Below are 19,878 nucleotides of genomic sequence, written 5' to 3'. Positions count from 1 at the left end.
AATTGTCCATTCTTTCTTCTTTCGCCAGATATACACTACTGACCTGATTCACGACTAGTTGGGAGTCGCTATGTATGATTAGGTCGGAGATCTCCAACCCTGAGGCCATCCTTATTTCGACAATGAGAGCTTCGTACTTGGCCTCATTGTTTGAAGCTTTAAAGTCAAATGGTAAGGTTTCGCAGAATATGCGTTGTTTAGGGCTGATTAATACTACGCCAGCCCCAGATTGTTCTCCGGTGGATGAACCATCGACATAAAGTTTCCATGGGGTTTCTTTCGGTAGTTCCTCGATTGGAACGTTTTAGAACTCAGAGACAAAGTCGACGAACGCTTGGCCCTTGATGAAGGAACGAGGCGTGTATTTGATGTCGAATTGTCCGAGCTCGACTGCCAATTTTACCATCCGACCTAAAGTGTTGGGTCTTTGCAGTGTTTGTCTCAATGGAGAATTGGTGAGGACCTCAATGGGTTGTTCCAAGAAATATGGCCTCAGTTTCCGCATTGTCATCAGCAGGGTGAATGCCAGCTTCTCTACAGGTGAATATCTGAGCTCGACTTCGTGAAGCGCTTTGCTTACGTAATAGACTGGGTGTTGAACGCCGTTCTCTTCTCAGGTCAGAACTGCACTAATGACATGTTCTGAAATAGAAAAATATAGTTTCAAAACCTCGCCTGCCTTAGGTTTTGAAAGCAACGGAGGCTGAGCTAGTTGTCTCTTTAACTCGTTAAAGGTGTCCTAGCATTCTTTGGTCCATTCAAACTTCTTTCCTCCTCGTAATGTGTCTAAGAAGGGTTTGCATCAGTCCGTAGACTTAGAGATGAACTGACTGAGAGCGGCAATCCTTCTGGTTAAACTTTGTACCTCTCTGGGTCTAGTTGGAGGCTTCATTTGGATAACAGCTTGTATTTTTTCAGGATTTGCCTTGATTCCTCGATTGTTTACAATGTAACCTAGGAACCTTCCAGAGCTGACTACAAAAGCACATTTCCTTGGGTTCAACTTCATTCCATACTTTCTCAGAATATCAAACATCTCAGCCAGGTACATACAGTGGTCCTTGGCCTTAATGCTTTTGACTAGCATATCATCAACATACACTTCCATTATTTTTTCGATCTGTTGGGAAAACATGAAATTCAAAAGTCGTTAGTAGGTGGCACCAGCATTTTTGAGACCAAATGACATTACTCTATAATAATAAAGACCTCAATCAGTTACAAACGAGGTATGTTCTTAATCTGGACCATACATCGGTATCTGATTATATCTAGAGTACGCATCCATGAAGCTGAGTAGTTCATGTCCGGTAGTGGCATCCACCATTTGATCTATTCTTGGCAACTGAAAACTATCTTTGGGGTACGCTTTGTTGAGATCGGTGAAGTCTATACATACCCTCCAATCTCCATTGTGTTTTCGGATTTGTGACTCACTTCGGATATTTTGCCTCGCGGAGAAAATCATTGTGCAACAGTTTTTGCACCTCTTTGTTGAGTGCTTCATATCTTTCAGGATTCAGAGGTCATCATTTTTGCTGCTTCGCCCGAACTAAGGGATCCACCCGTAATTTGTGTCAGGCGATATTGGGATATATTTCTCTCATGTCCCCATGATTCCAGGTGAAGACATCAAGGTTTTGTCTAAGGAAGGCCACAATTTCGCTTCGGGTAGAGGGCTGCAGCTCACGCCCGACTTTGAGCTCTTTTGATGGTCGTCGGTACAATCTTGAACTCCTTCTCCTTCTTCGATGGGCTTTCTCTACCTTCTATCTTGTTCCGCGAGTCTAGTGGAATGAGCTCGGATTCCAATATATTTGCCATATGTGTTCCCAGGAGGGTGCGTTGATGGCTGGTGCAAGGTTTCCATTGACATCTTTCGACGAGCTCTCTGTTTCCTTTGACTTCACCCACGCCATGGGGTGTAGGGAATTTGATTGAATAGTGATACAGGGACACTGCTGCTCTCAGGCTAAATAGTAGGGGTTGCCCCATTACAGCATCATAAGTCGATGGAGTGTCGAATACTACGAACTAGGAGCTCATCTTCACCTGCTGGGGTATATCCTGACTTGACTTTGAGTTTGATCGATCCTTTGGCAGAAGTTAGGGCTCCACTTAATCCTAGGACCATATTTGGGTATGGTTGAAGGAAGTTACCAAGGATACCCATCCACTTAAGGATGTTACTGAATATGATGTTTGGAGCGCTCCATGTATCCACCAAGACTTTGGGGATGGTTACCCCAGCTACAGGCAACGAGATTACCAGAATTCTGGGGTAAGGATGTGGGTCCGCCTCCTTTTTGTCAAAGGACAGTTGCTCATCTGTGGCTTTTTTGATGTGCTTTTTAGTTATGTCGATCTCCGAGAGATCCGCAACAATTGGTCTCTTCAATCTGGCTTCCCTGGCTTGCATGTTCGCCTTGTCCCTTAGCATGTTGACTTGTAGGTTTGGCAAGTTGACATTGCAGGCCCTTGCTCTAACTTGATCTCTTCGAATAATTACTGTCCCGTAAGGAGTGGAAAATTTCATGCAATAATGATAAATTGATGTGGCAGCTTTTAGCTCGTGCAAAATGGGTTGTCCCAATATTGCGTTATAATTGGATGGCAAATTTACCACCACGAAATTTTCTAGGATCCTTCTTTGGCGAGGAGCTTCGCCCAGCTCTACAATAAGGACGATCTAATCTCGGGCTTCAATAGGATCCTCAGAGAATCTCTGTGGTTTCCTTGAGTACAGCTGGAGGTAGAGTTTTGATATTTCTACCTGTCTCAAAGTTCGTAAGTATAGTATGTTGAATAAACTTTCGTTGTCTACCAAAGTTCGGTAAACTTTTACTCCGAAAACTGGCATTGTGACCACTAGGGCGTCACTCTGGTCTTGGAAGATTCCTTTAGAATCTTCTTCCGTGAACCAGAACCATTTAGGGTCTATACCGATCTGCGGGGTTTGATTCCAGTAGTTTAGCATAGTTCTTGCACTTCAGGCTTGTCTTCGTCTCGCCCTTTTGGATCCCTCAGTATACTAATTTTCTCCCACCATCATTTTAATTTCGGCACGTGGGGGTGGATTACGGTTAGAGACTGCCTGCTGAGCTCGTGTGGGAGGTCCCTGCAGCAGCGGCTGCTGCGTCGTAGATCGATCTACTTTTTTTGGCTTGGCAACGAACTCCTGTAATCGACCTCTTTGAATTAAGGACTCAACTTCCTCTTTTAATTTTCGACAGTTATCAATGTCATGGCCCACCATCCTGTGATATCGGCAGTATCGTCCCTGATGGTGTCCTGCATGTCTGTCATTCAGGATCATAGGTCTGCGAAATATCTCTTTTTCATTGGCTTACGTGAATACTTCTTCCAGGGAGGCTTTGAGTGAGTGGTACTCCCGAAATATGTATGGCTGAGCCTCAGGACGTTCTCTTTCTCTCCTGTCCTTCTTTCTTTCGAGCTGAGGACTGCAACTTGATTTTTTCTCCTTCACCGTATTGTTGAGGTCGGGTTTGCATCTGGCTTCCTCTTGGTCAGAGGTCGCTTCTTCAACACTTATGTATTTCTCCGCTCGGTTCAGGAACTCGTGATAAGTTCTTGGGCCGTCCTCGTGCACTGACCACCCGAATCTTGTTCTGGGCCTTAGTCCTGCTAATACGGCCATGAGTGCCACATCGTTAGATATTTTTTCCACTTCCATAGATTACTTGTTGAATCTGTTTAGATAACTTTTGAGGGATTCACTTCTTCCCTGTTTGATGCTTACTAGTCGTTCTTTAGGCATGGTTCTGGCCTTAGAACCCATGAACTGGGCCAAGAATGTCGTGGCCAGATCATTCCAATTTTTTACCGACCTCTGGTGCAGTCTCCTAAACCATCTCTGGGCTTTGTCTCCCAGAGTCAGGGGGAATGCTCAGCACCTAATTGTGTTGCTTGCCCTCTGTAGTTCTATCCACGAGGTGTATTTGTCAAGGTGGTTGAGGGGATCACCATCCCCTTCGTATGCGACCATCTGAGGGATTTTCAATTTTTCAGGTAATGGTTTCATAAGGACATTCTCAGTGAAGGGGAAATGTCGTTTGCTCAGATAATCTTTAGTGCCACCTTTGTTTTTAGCCTCCAGATCAGCAATGCATCTTTTCAGCACCTCAGCTTGGGTTATGTTTGTTCCAAGGGACGTTTGAGGTCGGTTTGTCCTCGCGTAGGGGTTAGCGAGTGCTGGGTCCCCAATCTGTCGAACACACTGCTAGTCCTCCTCGCCCCTGGTTCCTTACTGCTGACCTCGTCAGTTCGGCTTCTTGAGGATTCTCCTTTTGAAAAGTGGAGAGTCCTCCTGGTGTGAGGACGCCTTGCCTTTATCGTTACAGGGGATTCCACCTCGGTATTTGATGGGGACAAGTGGGCTTGACTTCGTTCCAATCGTTCCACTGCAATTGTCAATTTTTCCAGGGCTTTCCTCATGGCGGTCATTTGAGGGTCTCGTCGTTGTGGAGAACTTGGTGGAGTATTCGTTTCATGAGGATGGGTATGAGATGGGTTTCTCGAACTTGAGCTATGACTCATGGCTCTTGGATTTTGGGGAGAGAATGAGACTATTTTTCACAATTGGGGCCCTCTTTCTAGCGCCAAACTGTTGACGTCAAAATTAGCAGGGTTAATCTTAAGCTAACTTTAAGAAAAATGAGGATTTATTGTTGAAAAAGACCACAAAATATGTTGAGAAAGTGTAATTGTGTTATGAGTTGTTATATGAATTCACTTGCCTTTTACAAGAGTTCTATTCAACTATTTATACATAGTTTCAGTCGAAATTACATCAAATCAATCAAATCAACTACAGTTTCGAGCTTGAAACTCGGGTCGCCGAATTCTCCTGTGATTGGTTGACAAGGCTGGTGGCCATGTGTAAATGTTTTCCCCAAGTAATGATGACCTGCAAGGAGTTTCAGATTTAGGACTTAGAATTGACGATTTTGGGTGGTGATGATGTCACCTGTGGCAAGTGTATGCAATTGATAGGGCAATGTGACAAGTGATAATCATGATGTTTTTCTGAGATAACAGCGGGACTGTCCGACTTGGGAGCATGGACCAAACTCACATTTGCCTGAGGTGGAGTTAGCGAACTATTTTAACTTAGATCAAAGTTCGGTTGTCAACACACACACACACACACACACACTCCAACAAATATACATTAGAATTTGAGTATGACCCGAATTCATGTTGAGTATTTGATTGTAAATACTGTTGGAGTAGTATTGGGAGTTTGTAGTAGACTTGAAGAAGTGTTGAAGGAGTTCAAGAAAAATAAAGATAATGATTCCTCTTTTGACAGTGCTGTTGTACACATATTGGAATTGACATTGTTCAATTAGTTATCAATCTAAAGAGATTCTTTGTAATTTCTTACTATTGATAATAGTGAATTCTACGCCTTGGTTTTCTCGAATTTAGGTTTTCACGTAAATCTTGTTTTCTTTGTGATCCATTATTTTCATATTATCCATATTTTTTTGTTCTTTAATTATTTGGCCCGATTGTAACAATATATAAAAACGATTTAGGTATTACATATTCTTTTATTAAATGGCATATCCAATATTTGCAATATATTACATGTTACGTTTTGTGAAGCTTTTGTCGACTAAAGTCACATAGCCAATACTTTAACGATGTTGTGAAATTAGAATATTTGCGGATTTCAATTTAAAACTGTTCATTATAATAATAATTGCTGTTATAATCAAATTCAATAAACGTAGTGTTCAAAGACCCAACATCTACGTACCGTAATGAGTTACATTAATTCCAATCATACCAGTTTCCCCGGCAAACTACAATTTTTTGGGCTTTTTTAATTATAATCAGGTTGTATTGAATTATAATTAATTTTTGATCGAGTATAATTGATTGTGCATCTTTTAACTTCTATAAATACCAATGTTTTCTTGGATTATCATAAAATAAAATGGCATCATCAATTAAGATGATTAAATTCAGCATTGTTCTCATAGTGATGATCTTAGGGTTGTGGGCTACTCAAACCACAGCTCGCACTATATCTGAGTCGTCCATGTCAGAGAAACACGAGCAGTGGATGGTGCGCTTTGGACGTGTTTACAAAGATAATGTCGAGAAAGAAAAGCGTTTCAAGATATTCAAAGACAATGTAGGGTTCATTGAAGCTTTTAATAAAGCCGAAAATCGGCCTTATAAGCTCGGGATTAATGCATTTGCTGATCAAACAAATGACGAATTTAGGGCAGCTCGGAATGGATTAAGGATGCCCTCAAGGAAGAAATCATCCGAAATTACATCATTTAAGTATGAAAATGTGACTGCAGTGCCTTCTAGCATGGATTGGAGGAAGAAAGGGGCTGTCACCCCAGTAAAGGATCAAGGACAGTGTGGTAATTGACCTAATTCAGCGTTATCTAAAAGCTTAAGTTGTATATCGTCACTACTTCCCTCACGTGCATAAGACTCATTTTTTGACCGAAAACCTGAAATGTAGGAAGTTTCCAGCATTTTCAACACGCCCCTTCATAATGAAATATTTATATATTTTATCTTCAACACATCTTTTAACAGGCACACTATATTAATTTTTTTATCAAGAACTTCGACATATACGGAATTCCGTTTAATTTTCAACACGCCCTTCACAACCAATATTAATTTATATTTCATCTTCAACAGGAAGTTGCTGGGCATTTTCAGCAATTGGAGCCACAGAAGGTATAAATCAAATAACAACAAAGAAATTAACCTCACTGTCAGAACAAGAAATAGTAGACTGTGACAAAACAAGTGAAGATCAAGGGTGTGAAGGTGGATACATGGAGGATGCTTTTGAATTTATTGTAAAAAACAAAGGAATTGCCACTGAATCTACATACCCTTATGAGGCTACAGATGGGACTTGCAACAAAAAGAAGGAATTATCCCATGCAGCCAAGATTCTAGGGTATGAAAAAGTGCCTACTAACAGTGAAAAGGCATTGCTCAAGGCTGTGGCTAATCAACCCATATCGGTTTCCATCGACGCCAGTGGAATGGACTTTCAGTTTTATTCTAGTGGAGTTTTCACCGGCAAGTGTGGGACCGAACTCGACCATGGTGTGACGGCCGTTGGGTACGGGACGACTAGTGATGGTACAAAGTATTGGTTGGTTAAGAACTCTTGGGGAAGCAGCTGGGGAGAGGAGGGGTATATAATGATGCAAAGAGATATTGGTGCTAAAGAAGGGATTTGTGGTATTGCAATGGATTCTTCATATCCAACTGCTTAGAATTGTGTGCACCGTGTGTAAATTTCTTGCACGAATCTTGTAAAATATGTTGTGATTCAAAGTAAAGCTGCAGTTTCTTCTGTACAAAACTTCATTAATGGAACTGTCAATGCCTTGTTTATACTAAAAATATGTTTTCGTGTTGATTAATCGATGATATATTTTCTCATATAATTAGCATCGGAATCTTACAAATAAGGTCAGTTCTTTTATGAATTTAGAGACAAAATCACTTGTAGATTTAATAAATTATCTCGAGTTTTCATATTAGTAGACAACAAAAGGACGACTAAACATAAAAAATCTTTTTGTAATTCAGACTAAGCATTTGTTTGTCACAGTTCCTTTCTTGAAAATCATTTTTTCCTCGAACACATTTTCAACCTAACATTCTCCAAGTAAAATAATTTTCCACACTTTTTACCTACACATTCTTGTACAAAAATTACTTTTCACTTCTAATAATCTCCCAAACATACACTAAAAAAGACCTAAAAGCACTGGACACAAGGCATAAGGGTTACCGGTGGAGGTTCTCGTAGGGCCCGTAGATGGACATCGACTGTAAATCTGTGACTGTATCGACAGAAGAGTATTATCCAATTTATCTTATTAAATATGACAAAAATTAAATTTGCTGAGCAAATCAGAGACCGATGACAAAAAATTGGGTACGGTATTTGAATCGGATATAGTGGTGCGGTAGCATGACAAGACAAAGGTGTTGATGAAATTCCTGAATCAATGTGGTCGAATGGAGCGCATTGATTGGTAGGTACTCGACTGATGGGAAAGGTAATGAGGCTTTGGAGTTGTTAGGAGATGCGAAGGGCCGGGAAGGTGACGGATGAGACGATGATGACATCTAGTACCAATGAAACGTCATGTCTTTCAAGAATAAATTGCCTCATTCATGCCTTATCATTGCATTGAACCATTAGATGTTTCTTTCAGCTATGATCTATATTTGGGGATTAACTTATAGTGTTACGCTCTCAATTCAGTTTGAGCCTAACCATGTGGAATTAATCGTGTGCTATTGGTGTGCGCTTCAGGAGGGCTAGTTTCTAAGGGAGACTTTATTGATCATGCATAAATCTAGGATTGAACTATCTATGGAACATTATGGCTGCGGAGAATTAAATTATACTAATGAGTTTGCATGCATCAATATCAGATTGGGAGGAAATGAGCCGTGATTGGAAACAGATGGAAAGATAGAAGCTCCAATGAAATTAGTCGGTTTTGTGAAGTTTGTAACAGGTCTCTAGTTCCGAGGAAATGGTGGCTAATGGCTGTCCCATCCACCCACTTTTCCACAATGGCCTTTGACCAAAGTTTTCATAATAAAAAAAAAAAAAAGAATTGTAAACAAAATTGATAAGGCCGAAAATACCCCCCTCATTTGCAAACCTTGACAAGAGAAATAGAGAGAAAAAAGAGGAGAGAAAAAAAAAGTAAAAAAGGAGTCCGGATCCGTCGCCTACCGACGACCCGGACCTGTCCCACTTCGACCTCTTTGGACACACCACGATCAGCCGGAGAAACGCCATTTTTTAGAAGGTTAGACATGTTCTTTATAAATAATTTTTATGAAAATGTGTAAGTTTGAATGTCTAGGATTTGAATGATTTAAATTCAATTTTTTATGGTTAAAATGGAAGAAAAGATCAAATTTGAGGTTGAGATGTTGGAAAAACTGGAAAAAAAGAGACGGAGCTTGTCGAAAATGGAGTTTTCCGGCGAGCAGCAGGCATTTTGGTCCGTAACGGACCATCCAGTCCGGGTCCGGACCATTTGGCCGGTCCGGACCCGACCATTCATTTTTTTTCATTAATTTATTTTAATTTTTATGTTAAAAAATGTAATTAAATATGAAATAAATAATATGTTAAGAAGTAGAACGAAAATATTTAAAAATAGATTAAATAGAATTTTAATTTTTTGTTTTGACTTAAATATATGTTTAGTAATTAAATATACGAAATAAATAATAAATATATGTTTAGTAATTAAATATATGAAACAAATAAGATACATTTTAAGAAAATTAAAATAATTAATTATGGAAACAATTAATATAATTAATTAAAAAAATACTTAAATGAAAATATTAATATATTTTAATTCAAATAAATAATCGAAATAGAGTAATTAAACATGAAATCAATAATATATATAATTAACGAAATATTTAAAGAATAAATGAAATTGAATAATAATTTTCTTACTTATCGAATTAAGATAATTAATTAAAGAAATAGTGAAATGAAAAATTGAATTAAATATTATTATTTTTATTCAAATAAATAATCGAAATAGAATAATTAAATATGAAATGAATAATATACGTAATGGACGAAATATTTAAAGAATAAATTAAATTGAATTTCATTTATTATTACTCTATTCTTTAAATATTTCGTTAATTATGTATATTATTGATTTCATGTTTAATTACTCTATTTTGATTATTTATTTGAATTAAAATATATTAATATTTTCATTTAAGTATTTCTTTAATTAATTATATTAATTGTTTCCATAATTAATTCATTAAACATATATTTATTATTAAACATATATTTATTATTTATTTCGTATATTTAATTACTAAACATATTAAGTCAAAAAAAAATTCTATTTAATCTATCTCTAAATTTCGTTCATTATCTTAACATATATATTATTTATTTCATATTTAATTACATTTTTTATCATAAAAATTAAAATTGATTCAGAAAATAAAAATAAAAAATAAAAAAAGAAGAAGAAGAAGAAGAAAAATTCGGGTCCGGAACGGACCACGACCATTTTAATGGTCCGTATGGTCCGTAACGGACCATAGTTCGTTCCGACGATCGGTGCCAGCCTTCACTTCAGTTCTAATATTATTTTCTCTACCATTTAAAAAAATATACGACTTCAATAAAAATAAAATTAAATACTAGGAAAAGATACTTACCGAATTAAATTGTTGAAATTTAACGTAATATTTTTCTTGAGGTTGATAACTGATAAGTTTATGAAATTTTAAGGTTGAAGTGGATGAAAAATGAAAGAGTTTTTATCGTGTTAGATTAAACTGATGAAAAAGAATTACTTCCTTTTCAAATCTCAATTGAGAGGTGTTTGGATTTTAATTTGTAAGTTAAGTATATTTTGGCCTTTTTAACAAATTTCTATTTTTGTAATTGAATGACTCATTTAAGGGTATTTTCGTCTTTTACACAAGAATATGCTTTTGTGGTGAATGTCAAATTTTTTTGGGTAAAGTGAAAAAGTGGTTGTGTGACATGGCTAATATTAAAAGTACCCCCTCTAGGTCCACCCAAAACAAACAGATTAGGAACGTTTCCAAGAGGGTAACAGGGGCCTGAGGACGTGTCTTGGATTTCAGCATCAGCAGTGTTGCATAATGCACAAGTTGAACAACTCAATTCGATGTTCAACACAGTGACTTTGTTCAACCAGATTTCAAATTTATTCATTTCTACTTGGCCACATTAGTCTTGTTTTTTGACATCAAATGCTCAAAAAACGAAATGGAAAAATAGCTCAGAAAGAAAGAAAAGGGAACAAAGTTATGCTTGAAATGATAGTAAAAGTTTCTTTTATTACTGGGAAACAGTAGCCGTTACACATGATCGCTCATTTTTCCACCACCTCTCAATGCAATACAAAGGTTTCCTCTAAAGAAAGGACCAAATACTTGTGTCCTTGTGAATGCGTGGAGGCCCTTTTAAAATGGTGATACCCGAGGGCTAATATACTTCTTAATTTTAACCTATTTAGACTTGAATTTCAATTGGCCATTTGAACATTTCCTCATCAGGAACAGGGATCGTCAAAGTCACCAATCCAGTTGAAGCTTCATACTTAAACTTGTCTCGGTATTGGCCACAGTGCATTTCAATGGACGCTGAGAACAGTAAACCCCCGAAAGACCAGCCCCCCTAACCTTGAGAAATACAGTAGCTTGTGGCAACCTATCCGCGCTTAAAGGCTCATCAGAGGCAACCTCTTCATCAAAGTGCTCGGGTACTTTTTGAGATGTTAAGTGGACTTTACAATGCTCCACGGCACCACTAGAGTTGAACATGTTGAGCAGACCGATTGGGGCAAATGAAATGTTAGGTGTAATATCCTGTGAAAAGGCAATAGATTTGTAGGTTTATTTATCCCTTGAATAACTAGAACTATTATAACCAGTGTTATGCTGTATAGAAACTCACAATCACAAGACAGAAGTGGTAAAGTTCATACTCGAGAACTTTAAGCGTCACAAGCAGTAAGCACCTTTTGGTAAGAACTACCTCGCTTGATCTGTAGGCATACACTACTGCATCTCCATTCCACTCTGGTCTAGCAATTTGGGCTATGGTGTCTACATCAGTGGCTTTGACAGAACCAGTCAGAATACTTGGAGAGGCATCGTGAATACGTGTCTTCCTTTCGACCTTGCACCAACCAGCACCTTGGCAATTGAAGATACCAACCACTCCCGAACATTTATTCACATTCCAAATTTTAAGCAAGCTGCATTATATCAACGCATTGAAGTGTGTTTTATTATCAAATTAACAAAATAAAATGGAGGTAAATTTTATTATCTATTTAGATGCCCAAAGGATGAGATAACTGAAATTAAGTTGCAAACCTGGATCAGCAAATAGACAGTCAACTGTGGGTCGGCCAGGCAATTGTACACGAAGAATTAATCCATCGGGCAGCACCTGCTTTTTCAAAAGCTCGAAATTGTGCTTACCAGGCTTGTCACTGAATTGCATGAGATTCATCTTATTATGTTATTTTGACTATTAAGGCATTATTGTAGATAACAAAGGAGGAATATAATAATACCTAACATAAATTGAGCATCCGCCCACAGCTCTAGCAGCAGCATGATAGTCAGCAGCGGGGTGTAAGCTCTTTATATGTTGTTCACAAGTCAAGGATCTCGGGTATATACTTCATAGAATTCTGATCAATGTTCAAGAGGGCAAAAAGTCGAATACATTTGACTAATTAATGATGGAAATACTTACATGGAACATATCCCAATCAGCTTGCATGAATTCTCCTAAGAATAGTGTATTTTAAGCCACGGAAGAGATGTGGATGGTGTGAGAGGCAGGATCACGAGGCCAAAAATCATCAGAAGCTCTAACTATAGCAGTCTCTTTGCACGGTTGATCCCATCAGTATTATGACACATGCATGAAATGCATCCATTGTCTGGAAAATTCCTTGCTACAGAGGCCTCAAGTGCCTGGGGGTAGCTTCGTGTAAGAGAAACTAGAGCTCCATGGCCAGCACCCAGAGTTTGGATGATATTCTGCACATCGACTTTGACTCCATCTACCCCACATGAAGCCAGATAGGCATGAAGTTCGTGGAAATTGAAGACCTTCTTTGGATGCACCAGACACAAGCCATGAACTGCAAGACTGTCCATAACAATGTCAGGTTGGTTTCCTAGTACACCTGGAGATGACACGGGGTATGCCAAGGCAGCGTCATAATGTTCCATGCCCAGACCAACAAGATGCACTCCACCCCAATATCCTGCTAAAGCATGCCATACATAACCATTCCTGCAGCCAAAAGGAAAAACAGGAAAAGAAAATATTAGTGAATAGTATGTCAATAAAAAACAACTAGCATTTCCAATTTCGGGCCTAAATTATACATGTAAGGACTCATTGGAGAATTAAAAATGGATATGAAATATTAAGTAAAAGAATTTTGCAGAATTGAAGAATTGCTGATTAAGATACTACACAACTTACTTGACATTGTGATGTTGCTTGGCTTCTTCAACGACACGCTTCAGGCCTAATCCATGGTCGACAAATTTTCCATTCTTCTGGAACTTTTCATTCTCTTTTATTCCTGTTAGTCTGTTTGCAAACCTGCAAATTAAAAGGAAGCATATTAATAATATATCAAGAAATCCAATAGTACTGAGTTAAAGTATAGTAAATTGAGCAAGGACTAGATTTCTTACTGAGCTCCTTCTTGTACAACACAATTGGGGTCTTCCTTGACCTCACTACCAATCTATTGCCAACCATCATCTATGATCAGGAATCGTGGTGGTGTTCCTCCACCAGATAAGCTGCCATCAAAATTTAGTAAATTAATTCCCATTTACAATTACTTTCTTCTTTTCTTTATTTTTTAAAACAAGCCCACATGGAGATAACAGGATCGATAGGTTTTACCTCTTAAGACCTTCATCAACACCCTCGGTGGTCACATCGGTGTAGAAAGCATCCCATGTGTACTAGCCAAACCAGTTAAGAATAGAGGGCAACTATAAACAAGGATAAATATATATATATATATATATATATATATATTTATTTATATGTGTATATATATATATAACTTCTATTTACTGTATATACACACACACAGTAAATAGAAGTTAGAACCATTTATCTTGATAACAATCAAATCAAGCAATTCTAAATCACTTAATTGAAGAATAGAATTAACCTTTTTCTTCTCTCGGTGATGAGAAGTTTGCGTGTGTTTTTCCACAACTCTGTTCCACAGAAAAATGAAAGCCATATATAAATGAACAATGCAAGACGAGACGAGACGAGACAACATCAATATGCAAGCTAGTACTTCAACAAATGAGGTAGTTAAGCATTAGAGCTATAAAGCCTCTACTGAATAGTCGGATCTTCCCCAATACTTCTGATCGAGTAAACTTTCAATCCATGCACATTTTTCATTTACCTACTGTCTGTGTGTAAGGGGTGTGAATGTAGAGTGTGTTGGGGGAAAGGTTTAATTTCCAAGGACTTACTTAACAGCCTGATTGATGACTTCAAAAGGACTCGTCCCAGCATGCATATAAACAAGATTAAATCCTTGGTTGGTTTCAACAGCAATATCTCCTGCTTCTGCAATAAAATTAGACCACAAAGAAAACAAGCTTGTGTCGGTCTTTGGAAGTCATTTGTAATTTTCTTCCCTAAAATTCAATAAACTCCATTAATGTTCATGCATTTGATGACAGGTGAGTAATGGATTTCTTCGTATCAGTGGAGTTCACAGTATAACAAATTCACCCCACCGTACAGGACTCTTGATCTCCATTTTTATGCTGAATGGATGGACTGGCTAAACAGTGGATTTTGCCTAATGGTTGGCAAAGTAACGAAGCATGTGGCCTGCGGGGGCTATGCCACATATGTCAATGCATGCAGCATACACCATATACTTTCTGATGCCATGAGCTACACAACACTCCCAACGCAGATCTCCAGCTCATTCTTCTCATTGCCTTGAAGAACAGCATGGAACTGGCCTTCAGGGAATGGCAGGAAGACAATATAAATGGTTGGGACATTTTCACGTTCACCTCCAGTAGTATCTTTGCTCTCCACGAGCATGAATTGGGTCTCTAAAGGAATGTCCTTCCCACATGTTCCCATTCTCTAACTCATCCACCATAGCTTGAAACGAAATAAACTCAAGAAGCGAACACCCCTGTTACAGAATTGAATTAGAATATCCGTCCTATCATGTTTTAAAATATTATTTTGTGTTACTAATTTTTTTTCAGAATGTAAATGGCAGTTGATTCTGTCCTGTGACATGTTAATATGCATCAGAGTGGATAAAAATATGAGTAATGTAAAAATTCCCTTCTGTTCTTGAAAATGTGAATGCCTACACGACAAGAGCATATACTGCATAAAGCACAGGGCTCAAATATGGAACTGATATTATCTGCACTAATGACGTACTAAATTTTTTTTTTTCTCAAAGTAGTTATAAGAGATAACAATGCAAATTTTGTTTGCAGCACTTGACTATTGAAAGGAGGGAAGGGGCAATTGAAGTCAGGAAATACCCAATACCACTTTAACAGATCAAATAGAATAACAATCTGAAACCGGACTTAAACAATCAGAATGGAATACTTTCCCCACGGTCCCACCCATTGGGAAACTATTGCTCTATTTGCCACCCACAACTTACGAAAGTCGAGTTCAGAGGGATAAATTCTGTACCATGACTTTTCTCCCAAAAGAAGATGATAATGTAATATAAGGGGAGAAGATTCAAGCAAATAATCAAGTTCAGATAATAATATCCTACATCTCATGGACGGATTATATTCTTTAACTTTCTCCCCTGCTGAAGGAGTAGTATTTTCTTTACACAGTACGTTAGAGGCAGCTCTAAAAAAGATGCAAGATCAACTATAGTACATCAAGAAGGAGATTGTCGCTACCCCCTTCACCGAATGAATGAAGACTGGCTTAATTCTCCAAATAGCATCGGCTGACCTACTGATCGAATTGACTACTTGGCATTGTTTAGAGAAACTTAAGCCCCAACAGAGGAATCCAGTCTTCGAGCAAATTGTCTGTCATTAATAATGTTCTTTTATTACGATTTGCCTTACTGTATATACCTCACCCATATTTCCTGTTGCAAGTTAATGGCTCCGAAATCAGACCTCTTTAAAATGTCAATCCAATCTTGAACCGAATAATTACTTAATCCATCTTCAAATTCTAAGATTAAGGGAAGACTTCACTAAATCATGGATCGGGAATCCAAGTTATCATTAGAGGACAACAAATATTAAGAGCTTTTAACATCGTGGATTTTTAAGATTTTACTAGCAAAAAAATTATGAATTAAAAGCCAGAAATAGCTTTTAGCTTCATAAATAGTGTCGTCGGGCCATCCAAATTCCATGGCATATTCGTCTAAAATCGGCCGTCGAATTCTCACATTTTGTTACGTACTAACATTCAAGGAAGCCTTTTACGGATTCGCTTGCTACGTACTACCGTCCAAAGCAGGCAGTCGTCTTTAATAATTTTATTTTTGTTATTTTACTAAAGTAGGGACTCGTTATTTATTTCTAGAAGAAGTGAAGGACTTAGAGTGCAATTTTTTGGAATACTATTATAAATAAATAATTTATTGAATTTTATTTATATTTCTACACTACCATAAAAGAGAGAATGAGAGTTTGATGTTCATTTTTGTCACACTCGTTTTTACATTCAACTGATTTGGCAATATGAAAAATGCTATTCAAAAATACTGTAGGAATTTTTTCACACGCAATTGTCCACTGTAATATTTCTCCCTTGCTTTGAATCTAATACACCATGCTCTTTTTCTTAATTCTCACACTATTAATTATCAACCATATCTTATATATTTAAATTTTGAAAATTATATTAATAAACAAAATTATTGTAAATAAAATGTAAAAAAAACATATTCACTTTGTGTATGGAGAAAAAAATTACGTCATACCACATAATTTTTTTTGAGCAAAATGATGTATTGAGAAAATTGTTGCAAAGAAAAATTAATAGTAATAAAATAATTGATTTTTTGAAGAAAAATGATTTATACGCATTTTTTAACGCATATGTTTAATGTCCGTTTAACTATTTTCGATATTAATTTACATAATTCAATGTGTCTATAATATACTTCTCGAAATGAGTTTCAAGAGAATGTAAAATATTTATCGATTTGACTATCGTATAATGGTCGATGAATTTTTAGAGTTAGCTTGTTATCGAAAATTTTGAAATGTAGTTTGAAAATGCCTATTTTGACGTCCCGTAACATTTGCTAGGATTAGCCATTTCACACACTATTAACGAGGTGCAATACTATATCGCGAGTGCTTCAATATGATATTAAAAATGTAATATTTCGACTTTGTTTGATATCCCGTAATGAGCCTAAAAATGAACAGAAAAACATAAGTTAAAAAAAAAAGCAGAAACATGTAGTAAATCTCACCTCCGTGCACGGAGGATCCAATCCTCCGTGCACAGAGGATTAAAAGGTCCGTGCACGGAGTTTCTTTGCCTCCGTGCACGAACCAATGTTCGGACTAATGCATGTTTTTTTTTTATTTGTCATAAATTCTTTTATTAATATTTAATTTTAAACAATTAAATATCTTTAAACATTTACTTACAAATGTTAAAGTTAATATTTTTTACCTATAAATAACATTTACCATTACAATTTTATTTTTTTTACTTTTAAATAACTTTAGCTAATTTTTTTATTTATAGTGTAATCTTTTTATTAATATTTAATTTAATAAACTAAATATATCTAAATATTTATACTTAACAAATTTTAAGTTAACATCTTTTTTTTATATATATTAGTAGCTTTTGCAATTATATATAAGAGATTTAGAATCTAAAATGTAAAGAGTTACTTACTATTATAGTAGTAGGTAAAAAAAATGTAAAAGTTATTTCAGAGTATATATTTGTAAAATGTAAATAGTTACTTATGAGTAGAAAATTTGTTCCAAGTTACTTACGAGTATAAATTTTTTCGTTTTTTTTTCTAAATTGCTCGATTAAAATGATTTCAATTTTAATTATTTGTATTTATTATATTTTTTTTTTTACTTCTTTTCCGGTGGATTGGTGGAAATTGTATAGCTTCTGGTTAAAAAAAATAAAATAAACTCAGAATGATATTTTTGTCACATACATTTTCACATTGAACTAGTTTGAAATGTTTGGTTCAAATGGTTTGTCTTTTTCATTTAATATAACATAACAAATAAAAGAAGATATAAAAAATATATAAAGTAATGTACTATATATCATTTTCTCAAGTTATCCGGTCTCTTTCCTTCCTTCAATTGGATTAATTTGTCTCCGAAAAATTCAAACTTCCGTCTACGAAAGAACTTTCCATATTTAAAACTTTCGATATTCTTTTTTCTTTCTGTACGAAAAAAATTCGTATAGTCATCATCTCAATTTTGGAGAAGAAAATCATGGAATTTTTAACGTTTCTATTTGGATATGTCCTCGAAAATTTTAGTTTTTGTTTATGTTATTTATTTATTTAACATATGTTGTTTTTTATTCTGTCTACAGATGAAAATTTAGCTTCGCTCATATTTTTCTACGTAATGTGAGGTATATTATTCTTTCTGTATATACATGAAAATCTAAGTAAATTTTTCTTTATTTATTGGATATAGCTATGAAGATTTTATTTTTTTCTCTTTTTTTCCTTTCATATATATTCATTTCTTACTATTTTTTTCAAGTTTAAGTAATGTAACATAATTTTTCATGGAATTTGTAAAAATTTTGTATGGGCATGTCCTTGGAAATTTTGATTTTGATTTTTGTTTGTGTTTTTTTTTTTAGTTTTTTTATTTATTTAACATATGTTGTTTTTTATTCTGTCTACAGATGAAAATTTAGTTTCACTCATATTTTTTAACGTAATGTGAGGTACGTTATTCTTTCTGTATATACATGAAAATTTAAGTAAATTTTTCTTTATTTGTTGGATATAGCTATGAAGGTTTTATTTTTTTATTTTTTTCTTTAATATGTATTTATTTCATACTATTTTTTTCAGGTTTAAATAATGTAACATAATTTTTTTGTTCTGTGTAGACAACTTGGCTACGTCTTTCTTTCTTTACCGTTATCTACATGAGAAGTTTAAGTTTTTCGATCATTGTTGTTTATGTTTAATGAAGATTACAACAGTTTGGTACAAGAATATTTGATTGTTATTGTCCAGTTAGTACAGTTTATAGTTCTTTTTTTACGTGCATTTTCGAAGAGAATTGTTGATTTGCAGAATGTTTCCTAATATGTATCCGAATTCAGTCAATTTAGTTTATATTGTGTTTAATGTAATATTATCATTATTTGTTGGTTTTTAATTAAATTCATAATTTCTTCTATTATTGAAATCAGATGTCAGTTCATTGTTTTCATGAATTCTTTCGAAAAGTCTATGAATGAAAAGTCTGGTCGTTTTGATCTTCAAACTTTGTCCCAAAGCACAAGTCAATCCTATAATACTTTCATTCGACAACAACAAAATCGAAGGCAGGTGAATAGGAGATGTCGAAATGAAATTGTAAGTATTGATCATCGTAAAAGAATAAATAATCCTATGTTATCTACAAATAATATTTCTGAAGTTGATTATGTGCATGAATATGTAATACATTCTGAGGCATCTACTTTGAATGAAGAAATGATAAATATTTTTTATTCTGAATTACATGAAAGCTCTAATTTGTTAAGTGTACCAGCAACTACATATGTATTACCAACTCGTGTTTATTGTAAGCATTGTGGTGCACGCAAATTGTATAGAGAGACTAAAGGTTTTTGTTGTTCTGATGGAAAGGTAAAACTTTTTATGCCTAATTCATCGGATGAATTGTATACTTTATTTACGTCTAAAGAGCCTGTATCTATGGAATTTAAAAAATATGCACGTTCATATAATAACCACTTTGCGTTCACTTCAGTTGGTGTAAAGTACGATAAAGAATTGTTTAAAGCATACAAATGTATCTACACATTTAGAGTTCAAGGACAAGTATATCATTATGTAAATCAACTTATGTCGGATAATAATACGCCTTGTTATATGTAATTATATTTTTATGATACAGCTAATGAACTAGAAAATCGTATGAAAACTTCAGAACACTTGGTAAATTTTATTTTATTTCTTCTAATCGAAATCTTGAAGATAAATCCGTATAGTAAAATTTTCAGGTCTTTAA

At 35.7% G+C, this 19,878-nt stretch overlaps 1 protein-coding gene and 1 pseudogene across 1 annotated transcript; one reads left to right on the top strand and one right to left on the bottom strand.

The window, feature by feature from the left end:
* The first annotated feature begins 5,965 nt into the window (after positions 1-5,965).
* Positions 5,966-7,289, top strand: LOC111375266 (senescence-specific cysteine protease SAG39-like). The gene is made up of 2 exons (XM_022998068.1): positions 5,966-6,407; positions 6,697-7,289. Exons 1-2 carry the CDS (start codon positions 5,966-5,968, stop codon positions 7,287-7,289), a joined length of 1,035 nt encoding a protein of 344 aa, XP_022853836.1.
* A 3,736-nt stretch (positions 7,290-11,025) lies between these two features.
* Positions 11,026-14,743, bottom strand: LOC111375258 (annotated as a pseudogene).
* Positions 14,744-19,878: the final 5,135 nt, after the last annotated feature.

The sequence above is a fragment of the Olea europaea genome, chromosome 2, assembly GCF_002742605.1.
Source record: "Olea europaea var. sylvestris chromosome 2, O_europaea_v1, whole genome shotgun sequence".
Lineage (NCBI taxonomy): Eukaryota > Viridiplantae > Streptophyta > Magnoliopsida > Lamiales > Oleaceae > Olea > Olea europaea.
This window is presented reverse-complemented; position numbering and strand designations above follow the sequence as displayed.

Excerpts from the sequence above, each read along its gene's own strand:
- LOC111375266 (XM_022998068.1), top strand. The coding sequence starts at position 5,966 with ATGGCATCATCAATTAAGATGATTAAATTCAGCATTGTTCTCATAGTG. Across the intron at positions 6,408-6,696 it reads AAAGGATCAAGGACAGTGTG|GAAGTTGCTGGGCATTTTCA; the intron begins GTAATTGACCTA and ends CATCTTCAACAG.